We start from the raw sequence: 16,319 nt of genomic DNA on the forward strand, positions 1-16,319 counted from the left end.
TTCTGTGATGACAGGAACACTCCATATTTATCAGGTACTATAAAGTGATGAACACACACACACACCATCATCTCTCTCAATTGCCTTTATGAAATTTCCTTATTTGAGCTTGATCCCCTCCTCTGATTTTCCTTCCATTCTGATCCTCCAGTGCAGTTAAAGATGCACATTTCCTATGTGCTTTAAAATTTAAGCAATCCACATGTTTGGAGTAAAATGGGTAGTATTGAGAAGTACCTGTCTGTAGGCCTTTGAGAAACATAAAGTAAACCAATTTTCTTCACTTTCTAATAGTACCAATTTCAGTCTCCTAAATGAGACATTTCAAAGCTCGTATACATAAAAGTATAATCTTAAAGAAATGAAACAAAATCATGCCACTGTCCACCCTGGTCTTCTGTTCTGGCAAACCTAAATAAAACCCCATCTTATAAGGCAAAATTGACACTGCTCTGAAAAATTTGTACTGGGCTTGATCTTTCTGAACTTCTAGATGGGCATTTCCCTCGATTTGTAGTATTATTCAGTACATATTTCACCTAAACTGTATACCACAGCACATTTTCCAATCTTATGGATTTTTTTTTTCTAAACTCATTGGAATTTTCCAAGTTCAATATAATACACAGCCATTTGAAAACAAAGATTCACTAAATTTCAAGTTGTAACAGGTAAATGTGCAGTGTTGGTGTTTCCAGCAAATGACAGACCAGAATCAAATAAACTAATATTTGCACCAACTTACTCTCCTCTCTTCTCTCTTCAAAATCAGTTTTCCAAATAAAAGAAACAGAAAGTCATCCCTGAACATACTGCTCCAAATTAAACTAAAGTAATTTAAGTTCTTATCCGAAGTCATTCATGTTGCCTAAGAAAACACTAGGAAGGACAAGATTTCAGGTTAAAAGTGTCAAATTCCAGTGTTCACTGTGTCCTTCATTATAAGCGATTTAAAAATCTTTTTCTCTCCAGGAAAGACTAGTGAGTAACAGCTTAGTCTAAATGACAGCAGCTCTGTGCTATCAAGAGCGCACATTTCAGCTAATTTTCAGGTCTTATTATCTTGATACCATGAGCTGGAATTTAATAGATGGCTGGAACATCTATAACATGACATCTAGCAAAGAACATGTCAGCGGCATCTGTGGCCTCAACAAAGATGGTGCCTCCAAAATATAAATCAAAGAAAACATAAGGATGTCTCAGAAGAAAAGGCTGACAGGGATCCTGCACACTTAAAATATTTTAAATGCCTCAGGGAATCTACGGAACAAGTAGTGTTAAAGATAATGATGTACCAACTAAAGATATTTAGCTCTCTGCTAAGAGAGGAGGCAATGTAGTAGAACAAGAAAATCTCTAGACTGTTTTCAGACCACGTGGGTTCAAATTCGAGCCCCACCTCATACTCTTTCTTTGGTGATTCTCTTTTTCTCTATGAATGTCCCAGTTTTCTCATGTGTAAACAGCAAAAGGATGCCTATCCTTCCCTGTTTACATAGTTGCCATATGAACGAAGGCAATGGAAATGGAAATGCTTTTTAAACAGAGTCTCTACAGAGTCAATATAGGTAAGAAAATGTTATATTAAAGTTTTTAACTATGACACAGATACAATAGAGATTATAAACCAAGAGAGGTGCTGATTCCTTATGCAGATTTATAAATTTAAAACCCAGTGACAGAATTTTTAAGATAAACTTTATTACATCAGAGAAATCTTAAGCTAACAGCAAAACTCAGTGGAAAGTACAGTTTCCACTTACCCCCTCTCCAACACACAATGGGTTTTTTTAAATCTCTCACCAATAATGTGGGTGCAAAAGTGGGTTCTTTAGAGATTGGGTAGAGATAAATGTGTGAAGATTATTTCTTTGTTGAAAACTGCATTATATCAACATCCAAACACAACGGAACACCTCCCTTCATCTTAAATCAAGAAAGAAGAGTTTCACTGAAATAACTCAGAGAGCCTGATACTGCTCTTCTGGAGTCAGTGGGAGGCAGTGAGTCAGGGTCTGAGCCCCACTGGGTAAATCTAGAAGACTAGATGGATGCAGTTATGTTGGGCTCTGCTATAAGTTCCCTTTTTACCATTCTGCAATTCAGGCTTCTGTTCAAGAATGCTCTGGATCAACCCTAGCCTGTCCACAAAAGCCTTATCCAAGTGCGAATGGTCATCTGCTGGCCCTGTCTCCTAGAGCATCCTTATCTAGCAACGATATTTCTTTCACACGATTGCCACACTTTCCTGACTCTGAAGCTATTCACAGAAAACATATATTTGTTTGAGGCAAGGTGATACTTTCACACTTTCTTACATTTGAAAGCCACAAGTTTAAGACAGAAAAGAAGACTCGGGAAGTAAATTGTTTTAGCTACTTTAAACATGTGAAGGGCCACCTAATGGGAGATCCCTTGGATATTGTTCTATTTTCAAAGAGTTAGTAGAGCACTAAGTGAGGGGTGAAGACACATTTCAGGGCAAATAACTCTCCGTCAATTAAAGTTCTGTACAATGACAAGAGTTAACTTGGAAAGAAATGATTCCTTCCATACCAAAAGTCCTGGAGCAGAAGACAGGTAACAAACACTGAGCATATATTATAAGAGCACTTTTTTATATCGGGAGGAAATTTGGACTGGAAAACTATAAAGGCCATTCCTATTGTAAGATTATGGGTAGACCAAGGCGTACAGTAACTATGATGTCATCAGTTCAGTTATCCATTCACTCCACAAATCATGTCTAACAATCTCCACTGCATTCAGCACCGTTCTACAGCACAAAGATAAAAAAGGCATAGTCTTTGCCTCAAGGCACTTAGTCTAGAATTGAATAGAGTAGAGGGGTATCCAAGTAGCAGAGTCTTTCATTTTTTGGTCACATTCCATTTATTTTGTGAAGCTATGTCTATATAGAACTACATAGATCTATATAAATATAATCATCTTTCCTATATCTGTTTATGCAAAGCCTAAATCGTGGCTTTATGGAAGCATTACACAACTTACAGATTGTATGACATTTATTTTCACTGACCCTCGACCTCCTACTTTAAATAGGATATTTTACTCAGTAAGAAAGAGAAATATCATGATTTTTCATTTATTTTTAACACATTATGGTGGGGAAAGTTTCATATGTCCCTGAGATGATGCGACCAGCTCAGCTTTAAATGATGCCACATCTGATCATTTTAATATGGGTCATTTCCTAGGCAGCAGGTCAGTGTATGTTAATGAGTATGGCTTTCTAAATTAATATGAAATTCCCAGTGCACAACTGAAGATATAAAAGACATAAAATTCAGGGTCATGATGACACTAGACATAAATGTAATTCTCTGAAACTAGCTGGGAGAATTCCTAGTTTAATCATACTAACAAGTGATTGTAGGGACTCAGAAAGGTAAGTGGCCCCCGCAGGGCTCATGCCATGGTTTCTAGCTTTGTTAGTATTATGCCCTCCAACAAACCAGTGGACCTGACCAGTCACTTAGAAGCAGCCATAATTCACAAGAGCTCCCCTTTAGTTCCCTATGCTCCAAGTACACCAGCATTCTCCTATTGCCTCTTCACTAAAGGAAAACATCCACATTTCACTTTTTATCCAAATTTCCACTCCCACTTCAGAAAATGTAGTCTAGTAAATTTGACTTTTTTTCAGGAAAAAGCTGCAGGCAAGGCTCTACATTTCCTCAGTCCTAGTAAGAAAATGAATGTATCTCAATGTGGGTGCTTTGAATGAGAATATAAACTCAAGTCCCCAGATTTAACTCTCAGTGTGGCTCCTTTCCCAGTGGACCCAAGTAAAGTCAATTAACCTCTCCATTTCTCATCTGGCTTCACTGATGCATTTATGCAGGTAGCCTGATATTGCCAGATGAAAGATGGCATGCGTGCATTAGTATCGATGCTTCTGTAAAATGACTACAAAAACATATCACAGTTCTGATCTGTAGAGTATTGTCTAATTCTGTAGCAGGGTCATTCAATGTGGCTCTCCCACCCCCCTACATTTTATTAGTGCTAGGTAATATATGTATTCTTTATAAAGGGTTGGCAAAGGATCTACAATGGATTCAAACAGGGTTCCTAAATTCTAGTTATCTTTTCCCAGGAAGGTTTTTGGACCATGTACTTCTTAAGCAAAGAACAAATAAATTAACCCACTGGCCTAAATATCTTTTTTTTTTCTTTACCCAATTCTTGATAAAGCTTCTATGTTGTCAAAGTTTCATTTTGTAGACAACCAAAGAACTACATTTATGTATAGAAACAACTGTTGAAACAACAGTGGCATTTCATACACAAAAACAAGTTCAAAACTGAATTATGCTGGGATTGTAGCTATAATGAAAGAGAGTATAATAACACTGTATAATACAATATAAATATATAACTGTATACACAACATAAGACTCAGTAATGAAACTGATGAGTTCATGAAAGTTGTCTATCAGCAATTGCGCCTTTACAAATATGGCAGCCATTAGTCACAACCCACCCAATGCCTGTCTCCTTCTCTCTCCTTATTAATAGAATGCTGATTTTGATTGGAAGAGCAATGGACCCAAATCAGTGGATAAATACGATTGTTCTAAGCCAATCATGGATATCCTGTTCATTTTTGGAAAACACTTGCTTTGCAAGCATCCTTTATAATTACGGTGGCCATATGTCCAAATTTTGAACAATGAGATATGAGAAGCCTGCAAAACAGGCTTCTAAAATTATTATTAGTATTTCCTCTTCTAAATAAATGAGACATACGGCTGTTTCCCATCAACCCACCCTACTGCAGACTTGATGCCATGAGCCCAGTGCTGTGCATGTGCATGGTAAAGTACAAACAACCCCAACAGTGCTTAAAATAACACTTCTATCCTTATGGATAAAGCCCTCTGTTAGGTGAATGTTCATTCTATCACTGCCGGTGGACAGTACTTTGTTTCAATAAACAAAGAAACACAGTTCTAAAATATGATACATTTAACTGCAAATTAAAATGAAATAAATAAATAAATGAAAAAAAACTTTCTTTGAAAGACTTTGTTTTCTTTCTGTTTTATAAATACATTTAGGTTGTGATTTTGCCAAAGTATTCTATGCAGTTCCATTAGATATTTCTCTCGTTTTTAAAGGTAACATCTTGAACAAGGAATAAAAATGCTAAGTAGCTCAATCAATTTCCAATTAAATAGATTAATGGTGACTTGTCATTACTGATTGACAGACGTAGGAAAAATTTTACCATCTTTCACAGAAAAAATGACATTGACATAACAATGCACATACATGAAAATTAAAAAGAGAATTCTTCAAATATAAAAGTTAAATTAGATATTTTGGTGAAGTACTGAGATTATATTCTGGTGTCTCATAAACATTCAATGAATTACAGTTATTAATAACACTCATTCCTCACGATAGATGAATTAGACAGATAGATAGATATAAAGAACTCAACACACTTTAAAATACATACACATACATCTTAGAATAGCATGACTTAATTTCCTACCCACACTTTCAGCAATTTCACACTATCATCATGGGTCAGGAGCATGGCTGAATATCCTGGCAGCTATCGTCAGACACAATTTATAGCTTGATGCAGGATAACTGCCTGTAAGTACTCATCTGCTCTGGGAACATGTATTTGTAAGATTATTTTGTCTTTTCTCGTTCTTTTTCTTTAAAAGGTGTAAGTAAATCTGTGATTTAAAAAAAAAAAAAGTCATTTACTAATACAAAGTCCCTAAGTAAAGAAGCTGTGAAAAACTTTCTCCACTAAATTCCAAATGCAAATTATTAGCCAGATTAAAATGTCAGTGAATTACCAACACTGACCAACGTTTATGCAGGCTTCAATTTACTGAAATCACTTCAGCTAATAACAAATCACCAAACAAAAATGTAGTTCTGAAATATTAAGCCTAAGACAAAAGCTCTCAAAGTAAGAATTTCTGTGATTGAAATAATGGACCATAGTAAATAGATGGCTAACGTTGCCTACACCTCAGCTGGAGAACATTTCACTTATTTCATAAATAAATTTACATTTACATATAACACTTGACTTATTTCACACACAATTTTATATGTGTGTTTGACATTTTATTTACTTCAATAGATAACTATATTTCTACTTTTTGTTTAGAAACTATTAAATATTCACATTAATGTAATATAGGAAAAAAATGAATCTTTTTCCATTCCACGAAAACACATTTATTGTTTTTGTGTGTTTATATTTCTAATGAGAAGTTCCCTTTGGTTTACTAAGAATTATCAGCAGTCCTCCAGAAACAAACACTTGCATCCAGTAAAGTATGAGTGTGGCTCAGATGGCTGCTGGCTGATTACTCGCACACACGGATGTTGGGATTATTCCTCAGGGATCCTGTTATTTCTAGACTTCTCCCACCCCTGCCTGTGACTGTTCCCCACACAGGACCACTGCTGAGTCTGTCAGCTCCAGCTGTTCTGTTTTTTGGTCTTGCTGTTAACTCCTGCTCCAGCTCCTGCTTACCTATGCAGCTTGATCAAAAGCCCACTGAGGGCCTCCCTGGTGTCAGCATTAAGTGTTGGTTATATGGATATCCCAGCAAAGAGGGAAGACATGATCCCAGAACTTGTGTTTTCAGATGAAGTATAGATGAGAATTTGAATTTCAGATAAAAAAAATATGTAGTGTAGTCATGTTCCATGCAGGATCTAGAACATACTTGTCTTACAAGAGTATTCATTGTTTATCCGAAATCAAATGTAGTTGAATCCCTGAATATCCGTGTGCTACTCTGGCAGTCTTGCCCAAGATCTCTCTGGTCCCCAAGAGATGCTGGGTTCCCTTCTCCATAGCTTGGAATGTTCCTAGCTCTGACTTTTGCCCAGGTTCTCACAGACTCTGATAAAAAACGACTCTCTGCTCTCATTCTCTGAATCATGAGGCTCAGGCCAAGTCCAAAAGGCCATTCTGTTCCCTTCACTCTCCTCTTCTCTTGTCTATGGCTTTTTTCCCACTAGAACTCCAACTGAAACACTGGAAGAGTCACTGAGAGCCATTAAGAAGACCCAGAACTTTTATGAAAGTTTTTATCTTCAAACAAATAAAACTACTGTGTTCTATTTCTGTACATTCTGTGGCATTTGTAGGAGGGGCTTCTAGGGAAGTCAGCTGAAAATCAATTCACCAAAACTGATTTACCAAATAAGCAAAAAAGCCAATTTACCTAATATAATAATTTATTTCATTATTTAAAAGATGTGTAGCTTGGTCTTCCGTGCTCTGAGCTCTTCATTTAAAAAGAAAAATAGTTAAACTCCAGTTAGTTAACATACAGTGCAATGCTGGCTTCAGGAGTAGAATTTAGAGATTCATCATACTTCCAGTGCTCATCACAAGTGCCCTCCTTAATCCCCATCAGCCATCTAGCCCATCCCCCAGTCACCTCGGTCCATCAACCCCTATCATTAAGTTTGTTTTCTATCATTAACAGTCTCTTATGGTTTGTTTCCCTAGCTCTTCAGATCCCTCCCCTGCCCTCAGAGTGCTGTGTGCTCAATGTCCTCTTTCCGGCGATTTGCCTCAATGGCCTTCAGCTGCAGCAGGAAATAGCTGGTGTGTGAACAAATTTTACATCTCACATGCTTGTAGGAATATAAAGTTGTTCAGCTCAGACTGGAGATGTCTTTGAAAGCCATTACAGCAGTTCAATTCAATATAAGATGCTGCAGACTTTATAATTGGTTAAAAGAAATCTGGGGGAAATTGGTGAATATTTAATAGAGAAACTGGTGGGAAAACAATGAATAACTCTGGGATAAAAACAAAATAACTAAAATAAACATTAGAAAGAAATCAGTATAATCCAAAAGTTCTTAAATGAAACGTTATGGTTTTGTGTATATTCCTAAGAATATATGCACGAATATGTTCAAGAAGAAAAACTTCGTAAGATGAATTCACCTATGATCTTTAGCTTTCAATCAACTGAGTATTTCTTAAAGTCTGCTAAGAAAATATATCACTGAATGTTTAAGATAATCAAATGAATAGTGTAATTACAATACAAATAAAAATTCCAAAAGAATGTTCCAGAACGATATTATTTCCTATAATTTTTTTGGTAAATTAGTAAATTTGGCAAAATCAGTAACATAGGTTAGGAAATTAATCAGTAGTCAGTGGAGACAAATGTTGGTCATGAGTAGTATTTATAAGCTTGAATACTAGGCATCGATTTTCCAAAACTACTACAGATCTTAGGAGAATGAAACTAGTAGCATTCACTTACAGTTTTAAGTCTGTTATATCAGCTGACATTGATCTCTCAAAGTGATTTGGATTAACCCAATTCAAGTAGATTATTTTACATTTAGAATTTACAGTGTTCAATATATTTGTATACTATCAAAAATAATGTTTTAATAAAAAATAAATCATTAAAACTTAAAATTCTTTATGGTAATACTTTGAGGTTTGGTTTATTATTATTATTTGTTTATTTTTACCTTAGGCTGGCTCTTTTCCAGGTATTGGTTTGGGAGAACAGAAAAAGAGGAAAATCTTTTAATCTCTCAATCTTTTGTCAGTTACTCTTCATGGGACACTTGATCAGCGTGAGGGCATCATTCGTGTGTGGCTGAGAGGGCTAGAGTGTGCAGGGAGGACCAAAGAGAATACAACACAAAGAAGGTAGGCTTCAGAAAGATGGAGGGAGGAGAGTCCCTATGGTCAAGAGAAATCTCAGGGCAGAACTAATGGCAGGAAAGGGACAGAAGTAAACACGAGGGTGCCTCAGCATCTGTAAGGAACAAGACTTGTGTTCTTCTCCCTCTCAATCCTAAATCCTTGTTGTGAGATAAATCCTTACAAAAACTCGCTTCTTTAGGCCTGGCATTGTAACGCAAATCAAAACAGACTTCAGGGCCAGGTTACACATTTTAGACATCCAAAATGGGCTTTAAAAAATAATATACATACATATATTTAAATAACAAAATAATTTGCAATGACTCTTTCATTAAACCCTATAAGCTCAGAAATGCCTAATAATTGAATAAATAATTCCTAAATAAGCTTAGATGTATTCCAAGGCTTTATTGCACAGCTTTTGATATTAAGAGAAGCAAGTAGACTCCTTCCTAACAATTAATCTGTAACAAATATTAAGTTTAGGAATGATTATACATTTAGACAATATTTCTTAATAAATTTCCTCACATAAATTGTTCCTAATCTATAAACCAATTTTAAATAAAATCCATCACGCCAGGCATTTTACATCTTACTCTATTTATTGCCCCATTTCTCATCAGAAACCTTTTAGCTTTAATGCTATTTCATGGCAGAGTATCTCATTAGAGTGGCAAAGATAAAGTTCTTTTTGAGATAAAGTAATTATAGTGATTGTAGGAGAAAAAAAAAATCTCCTGGAGTTCTTGGCTGCAGTAATCTCCTTGCTTCTGATTCATTTGAAAACTAATAAACTGAGTGCAAACAAAAAGATGTTAATGGTGGATAACTCGGGTTACCTCCAGTTTATGCAGGAGAGATTAACAATTTGTAACCTTCACCAGAATTAGAGTCCTGAAGGTTTATGATGGGAGTTCAGCAGTTGTTCTGATGCTTTTTTTGGCAGAAAAGTCTTCACCTAACAAACCACAGTAAGAACAACAGTCTCTGAGTGTTTACTATGTGCCTCCTTGCGAGGTACTTAATTTTTCTCTCTGCGCTAAGTACTTGAGAGAGTTAAATCATTTAATCCACCATAACTTTAATGACATTGTTTACTTCCATTTTGTGACAAGAAAACAGAGACAAAGAATTTAAGTAACTTACCCCAAAGTCCCACAGCTACAGAATCCAAATCCAGAGCAGCTGTCGGGAAAGGGAGTGGAGGAAGCCATGCTCTCCAGCTCTCTGCTCCCAGACAGTTCCAAGTCCGATACGGCTCTACAGAATGTGCTCTGCTGTGTGTTCTCTCCCCTCAATCCTGTATCCATTCTAGCTTCTGATTATTTGCAGTTGATCAATTGTCTTATCCATAAGCATTCTTACTGTATTTTAAGCCTGTGTTCCATTCAAAAAGCTAGTCCCTTTCTCCCTATCCTAGAAGTTGTGTTGTCCTCAGGAAGTTGAGTCCACCTAAAATGTGGGCAATGGCTAGACCACATATGAACTGTGGTGTTGGGGCGGGGGGGAGGAAGGGACCAGGAGAGGACACTCTTTTAAGTCTTGGGAAGCAAGAGCCTGCAGGGCTGAGGAAGAGAAGCCATCCCAGTATGACCCCTGTGGACAGCCTCCTCACCATTACCATCATATTCTAACTAAACTTCATCAGCCCAGGCACGATGTTTAACAAGTTGCACAGTTGCATTCTTATGAATTGGTCCTGAGAAATCTGTGACAGCTTCAACTAAGAGCTGCACCTGACTGTGTACCTTGTTTCCTTGCCAGAAGGCTCACTCCTCACCACCAGGCTTACAGTTCCACAGTAGGACAGACCAGAAGGACCACACCCTGCTGACCCCGAAACTTTGAGTTTGGCAGGGTCCCAGGGGCAGGGAGGTGGAACAAGCATCTTTAAGCTTTCTTGGTGCTGTTTCTTTTTCCAGTTTAAGTTTAGTTTCCTGTTATTTCTAAAAGCTGCATATTTCCTACATATCTTGGAAAACTTTACTTCTTCTGTCCACATTATTTTTGTATTAAAGAAAAAAAGATGGTCTCTGAGGCTATGACTTGCTCATCATTTGCCTTTCCACACTAATGAGGGAGACAGTGATGAGATGGGTTATTTTGGGTTAGCCATTTTATTGTTTAAGCACATAATCAGAAATATATATGCAAGTACAAAGCAACCTCCCTTTTACGCTCAACCCTGTGTCATTTCTGTGTGTACCTGAGTGGACAATCTTTGAAGAGACAAATGAAAATTGGAGGTTTGCCATGTTTTTCCAATCAGCTGCTGCTCACTATTTTCCAGTGAGAACTCATGTTTCTATGGGTTATTTGGGCTGGTGGAAATTCTGGTCAAGGTCACCATGAAATAAAGAAGGTAATTTGATTTAAATTCAGAAGGAAACCTGGTGTTCCAGCTGATTTTCAATTTACCTGCAAGGTCAGACCAAAACTTCCGGACATAGTTTCCCCATCCCAACAATGTGACAGAAATGCCGTCTGGTCTTCTTTACCAATTCATTAGAAGCATCATATTACATGTGAAACATGTAAACCATTAAACCTTAGAGCATTATGTACAAGAGGCAGCTCATTATCTCACACACAAAATTTAAATAGTGTTGAGGAAACGTTGGCATTATAAGTAAGTCTCCCACAACCACGACAAATAATTAGGAGTTTACTATTAAGGCTCATGAAAGGCAAAGTGCCAATTGTAGACTGATTTTTTTCAGACCAGAAAAAATAAAATTTGCGTATAAAAAGCTCCTTGCGGAAGCTCCTATAAAACACATCCTGCCCCGCTATCACTTGTCAGCCATTGTTTTTCTTGACCAGAGAAAATTCTGTCAGTTGTAGATCTTTATAAAGTTTGAAAATGAAACCTAAGAGTTGCCTATTCTCTACCTAGAAATCCTTCCTCTTGGCAAAGTTCAGCTCCTGCCCCACCCACCCATTGCTGAGCCTTGGCTTAAAGACTGGTGTGATGACTCAGCTGCTCCACAAAGCTGCTATCTGAAGGTACTATTGAGTGCGGATGTTTGTTATTAATAAAATATCAAAGTGCTTGTTTTTCTCATTTACTGGGTGGCAGTTATGTGGTATCTAGTAACTAGATTAAAATTTCAGATTAAAAAAATAAAATTTCAGACTAAATAAGTAATCTTTAAATCCTCTTTTCCATTCTCCTTAAATCTTTAAGTAGTTTTTCTTCCCCCCCTCCAAGAATATTTTTGAATGATAGTTTAAGTGTAGGGAAGTAGTTGGGTAATAGGATACTGACTACTGGATTTGTAGAGCAAGCAATCTATCTTAGAAAAGGCAGGGCTTTTAAAGAAACACAGAAGACTTTTCAACCCTGGCACCAGCATTTGTTAACTGTGGGACTTTGGGCTCATAATTTAAGTTTGTGGAATCTCTTTCTTAAAAACAACAGATAATAATATCTACTTTGCAGGTCTGTCATGAAAATTAGAGAAAATTACGAGTGCTAGAATTTAAATGTAAGGAAGGAAATCAATAAATGGTAGCAAAACAATCATAATTTCTATGATTAATGTGATTACAAAATGCCAAATGTAATTTCTAAAGTATGTGGGTCTATTGAATCAGCGTGTAAGAGTTCAAGTACAGATGCCATTCACTTAGCATGATTAGCTTTGAGTCCCACTATGGGCAAGGTACTCAGCGGAGTGTTGAAAATACAGTAGGGATCCAAACTGGCAAGTTATCTGATATAAGAGGCTTACCCACACTTGGAATATAGACAAATGGACAATGGCATAGAATGTGGAACAGAAATGTAATGATATCTGAAATAATGTAGGTGAAGTTAGAGCCTGTCAAGGAAGAAAATGAAAGAAAAGGCCAGATGGCTCTAGAAGAACATCCCAGAAGAGTTAACAATGTACAGAGCAAAAACAATGTAGGGAGAATAAGAGTCTGAATTTAATAATCAAATGTGGAGCAGTTCTAGGAACTGACAAAGTCTGAGGCGGTCATGGCAGTGAACATCTTAGATGGGGCAGAGGCTGGACCATTAGGTGGATGAGAGCATCCCTCCAAGGACGTGCTGGTCCAGGTGGACAGGTAGGGAGGGGTCTCCTGAAGAACAGGCTGGGAGGGGAGATGTTTTCACTTCATTGAAAGGAGTTAGCCAAAGTCTGGATTGATTTCATGGTGAAGTACCTAAACGTGTGTGTGTGTGTGTGTGTGTGTGTGTGTGTGTGTGTGTGTGTGTTGAATATTCATGAATAATAATTTAAAAAGTAATAAAATAAGAAAGCATTTAAGATTTCTAATTATTTATGTTCCAGCTACTGTTCTTTTTTTAAGATTTTCTTTTATTTATTTGAAAGAGAGATAGAGAACACAAGCGGGGCAGAGGGAGAGGGAGAAGCAGACTCCCATTGAGAAGGGAGCCCCACCGAGGCCTGGGATCACGACCTGAGCTGAAGGCAGACACTTTACCAATGAAGCCACCCATATGCCCCTCCAGCTACTGTTCTAAATACTCTACATATATGAACTAATCTTCACAAGAAATAAGAAGTAGATACCACATCACAGGTAATGTAACAGATGTCCCCGAGCTATACAGGTGGGAAATAATGACCACGGAATCCGAACCCATGCAGAATGAAGAGTCTGGAGAGCCATCTTCAGTTCTCACCATATAGTCTCTCAGCAATTACTCACTTGAATTAAGTGCTTACTGCATATCAAGATCTCTAAGCACCTAACACCAATGCACTATTTAACCCATATGCTATGACTTTCCTTTGTGCATTTGGACAGATGCTGCAGATTGATTTTCCCTTTTTGTTTTCTCTTTTTTCCCTCTATGGAGCACATTTTTAAATGAAAAATTTCACATAAAAATCCACATTTATGGTTTCTTTTAATTAAATAAAAGATTGGCCACATTAAACATACCCCCTAAGACATACATATTTGCTAACAATGGCATGGGCCTCGGTCTCTCCCCCCACCATGATCCTCACCCTCCTGCCACATCATACTTCTGATCGAAGTCTTAAATCACCTGTTTGATCATCGGGGATATTTGAGCATATGATACTTAGTGCAAACATACCTGTGTGGTAAAAATGAGGAGACTGCAGAGGTTTAGATCATACAGCCCAATTCAAACTCCTAGTCTCATAGGTCCCTGTTTCCTTAATCTTTTTAAGCCTAAATCTAAAATAAGGTTACCGACAGTATTTAGAGTGTCATGAAATAAATTAGATAATGCACGAAAATAATTAAGCTTGCTGTTCAATAATAATTTGTTATTGCTTTTTTTACTTAAGAACAATTAGAAGTTAGGATAAATAGGTCACATCCACCATCTGAGGCAGTCAAGGCTGGAGCATAGATCAGAAAGGCGGAAAGGCTGCTTATTGTGTTGGAAAATGCTCATGGCAGAGGAGAGATTCTGCTGGAAGAGAAACTTCCAGCTCCTAAGAGAGTACATTTCCCAGACAGAAACACTGTCCAGTGACACCTCCAGAGAAAGGTCTGGTCCAATGGATGAGAACAAACTATCACTTATGGATTTATCTCCCTGAGTGGAGTCACAGAATTCACCTGTATAGCAGAGCGATTATAGCATAATGAAATACTGAATTGCATTTTTGAGTAATTCTGCTATCTTCCCCAGGCTTGCAGCAAGGATCCATGATTTTTTCTTTGTTGGGTGTATCCTTTATGTTCTTCTCTACTGTTCCATTATACCCTTTCCACGGGCCACCGCCCCGACCCAGGCCTGTGGCTCCTCCCGCATGAACCATATGAAGAGTCTATTAATTAACCTCTTTGCCCTCAATCTGTCACCAACTTCAGTCCCAATGACAGACTGTTACAGCACTAATAAATGTTCTAAAATGTCATTTTATAGATCACCTTTATTTTTAACATTTTATCTTGGCTCCCCATCACCTGTGGAATAAAAAATCTAAATGTAGCCATAATAGGGGCCTGGTGTGGGGAGGGGGTCCTTGTCCCCACTTCAGCCCCAGATCACCCAAAAACCCTTTACCCTTGACCTTTGACCCTTGATTGCACCAACCAGAACACCCTCCTCACTTGCACATTCACATCCACATCAACTTTAGCCAAATCCTGCACAACCATCACGGGGAAGCCATAGCCTAGCAGTATGCATGTTTTGTATCATGGGTTCACGACATTTTCTCAAAGGGACCAGAGGTAGATTATGTCAGGCTCTGCAGGGCATCTGGTAGGTGTGGCAACTACTCAACCTGCCTTGGGCACAGAAGAGGCACAGACAATAGGTAAGGAGAAGGTACTGCTTTCTGATATAGCTTTATTATGGAGACTGGAATAAACTTTATAGAGCACTCATGGGCCACACAGCATTATTCTTTTGATATTTCCCAGCCAATTAAAAATGTAAAAACATTCTTAGTTTGTGAACTGTACAACATAAGCGGAGAGCACAGCAGATGGTAGCTTGCTGACCTCGGTTTCACACGCATACTGTAGTTGATCCACAACTTTTTTTTCACTCTTTTACTGCGGTGTAACTTACATGTAGTAACCTCGATTGCATCCATCTTCAGCGAACAGTCCAGTGGATTTTGACAGTTGTATACAATCACATTATGGTAACGCTGATCAGGACGTGAAACATTTCCAAAGTCTTAGGAAGCTCCTTCCTGGCATCTTTTAAAGATACCCCCACCAAAGCATAACCTCTTGTTGTCATAAACGCACTCTCTCTGCTTCCTTCCAGAAGGCCTAGGCTACACACATAAAGATGATGGCTCAGCACAGAGTCATGTACTTTTAAATGAAACTTTAGATACCATTAACCATTACAACCACCTAGAAGAATGCCTTTTATTTCAGTCATGGGTCTCATCTGATTAGAAACCTCAAAAGGCAGCTCTGGAAACACACACTCATTTTTTCTGGGCACTTTCTGCCAAAGCCGTAGCTCCTTACCTGGGCCAAGGTGAGCGTTGCCTGCTGGCAGGTGCTGCACTGCACCCTCAGTTTTCCTGGCTGTATTCTTTGACAGGGGCCTTTGCAGTAAACATAAAAGCTGTTGTAGGTTCGTCTACCGGCTGGGGGGAAAGAAAAAAAAAGCAGAGAAATAGCCAATCAACATTGAATCCAAATTGAGACAAATTTTCAAATGAACTCCCCAGGAGCATTCTGAAACATTAGTGGGATAAAGGTTCCCACAAGGATACAACAATTTAATTTAGAAAATCTAGTTTTATGCTCAAGAGTGAAAATCTTTTCTTCTTCTTGCCAACAGCCTCACTGACTTTACTCAGCAAAGTAAGCGACCTGCTGCCAGGAGAGCTGGCCAAGTGTATTTGCAATGCAGGGAAGTTAAATGCATTCTGTGCTACTGATGTTTTTAAAAAGGATAGGAAGTGCAGGAAATTTAAAGACCACTTCTCCTGAATTCTATTTCATGCTTCTTTACACAGTTTTGAAAGCTCTAGATTTTTCCTCTTAAAATCTTATTTATAGGGACATACCAGCCCATTTCTCTTGATATGTCTGGGATGATCACAGTTTGCTGGCTTTCCAGTGAAGACTTTCCAACACAGAGTTACACATGAAGTAAGACAAGAGTCCTGAGGGGCTTAAA

At 37.9% G+C, this 16,319-nt stretch overlaps 1 protein-coding gene across 1 annotated transcript in view; it reads right to left on the reverse strand.

The window, feature by feature from the left end:
• The window catches only part of PRKN (parkin RBR E3 ubiquitin protein ligase), a 1,305,989-nt gene that overhangs the window by 797,917 nt on the left and 491,753 nt on the right, over nucleotides 1-16,319 (reverse strand). Inside the window, exon 4 of the mRNA XM_025422695.3 lies at nucleotides 15,659-15,780. Within this exon, the coding sequence (XP_025278480.1) occupies nucleotides 15,659-15,780 (122 nt within the window). The remainder of the gene's footprint in view (nucleotides 1-15,658; nucleotides 15,781-16,319) is intronic.

Source organism: Canis lupus, chromosome 1 (assembly GCF_003254725.2).
Source record: "Canis lupus dingo isolate Sandy chromosome 1, ASM325472v2, whole genome shotgun sequence".
NCBI classification, from domain to species: Eukaryota; Metazoa; Chordata; class Mammalia; order Carnivora; family Canidae; genus Canis; species Canis lupus.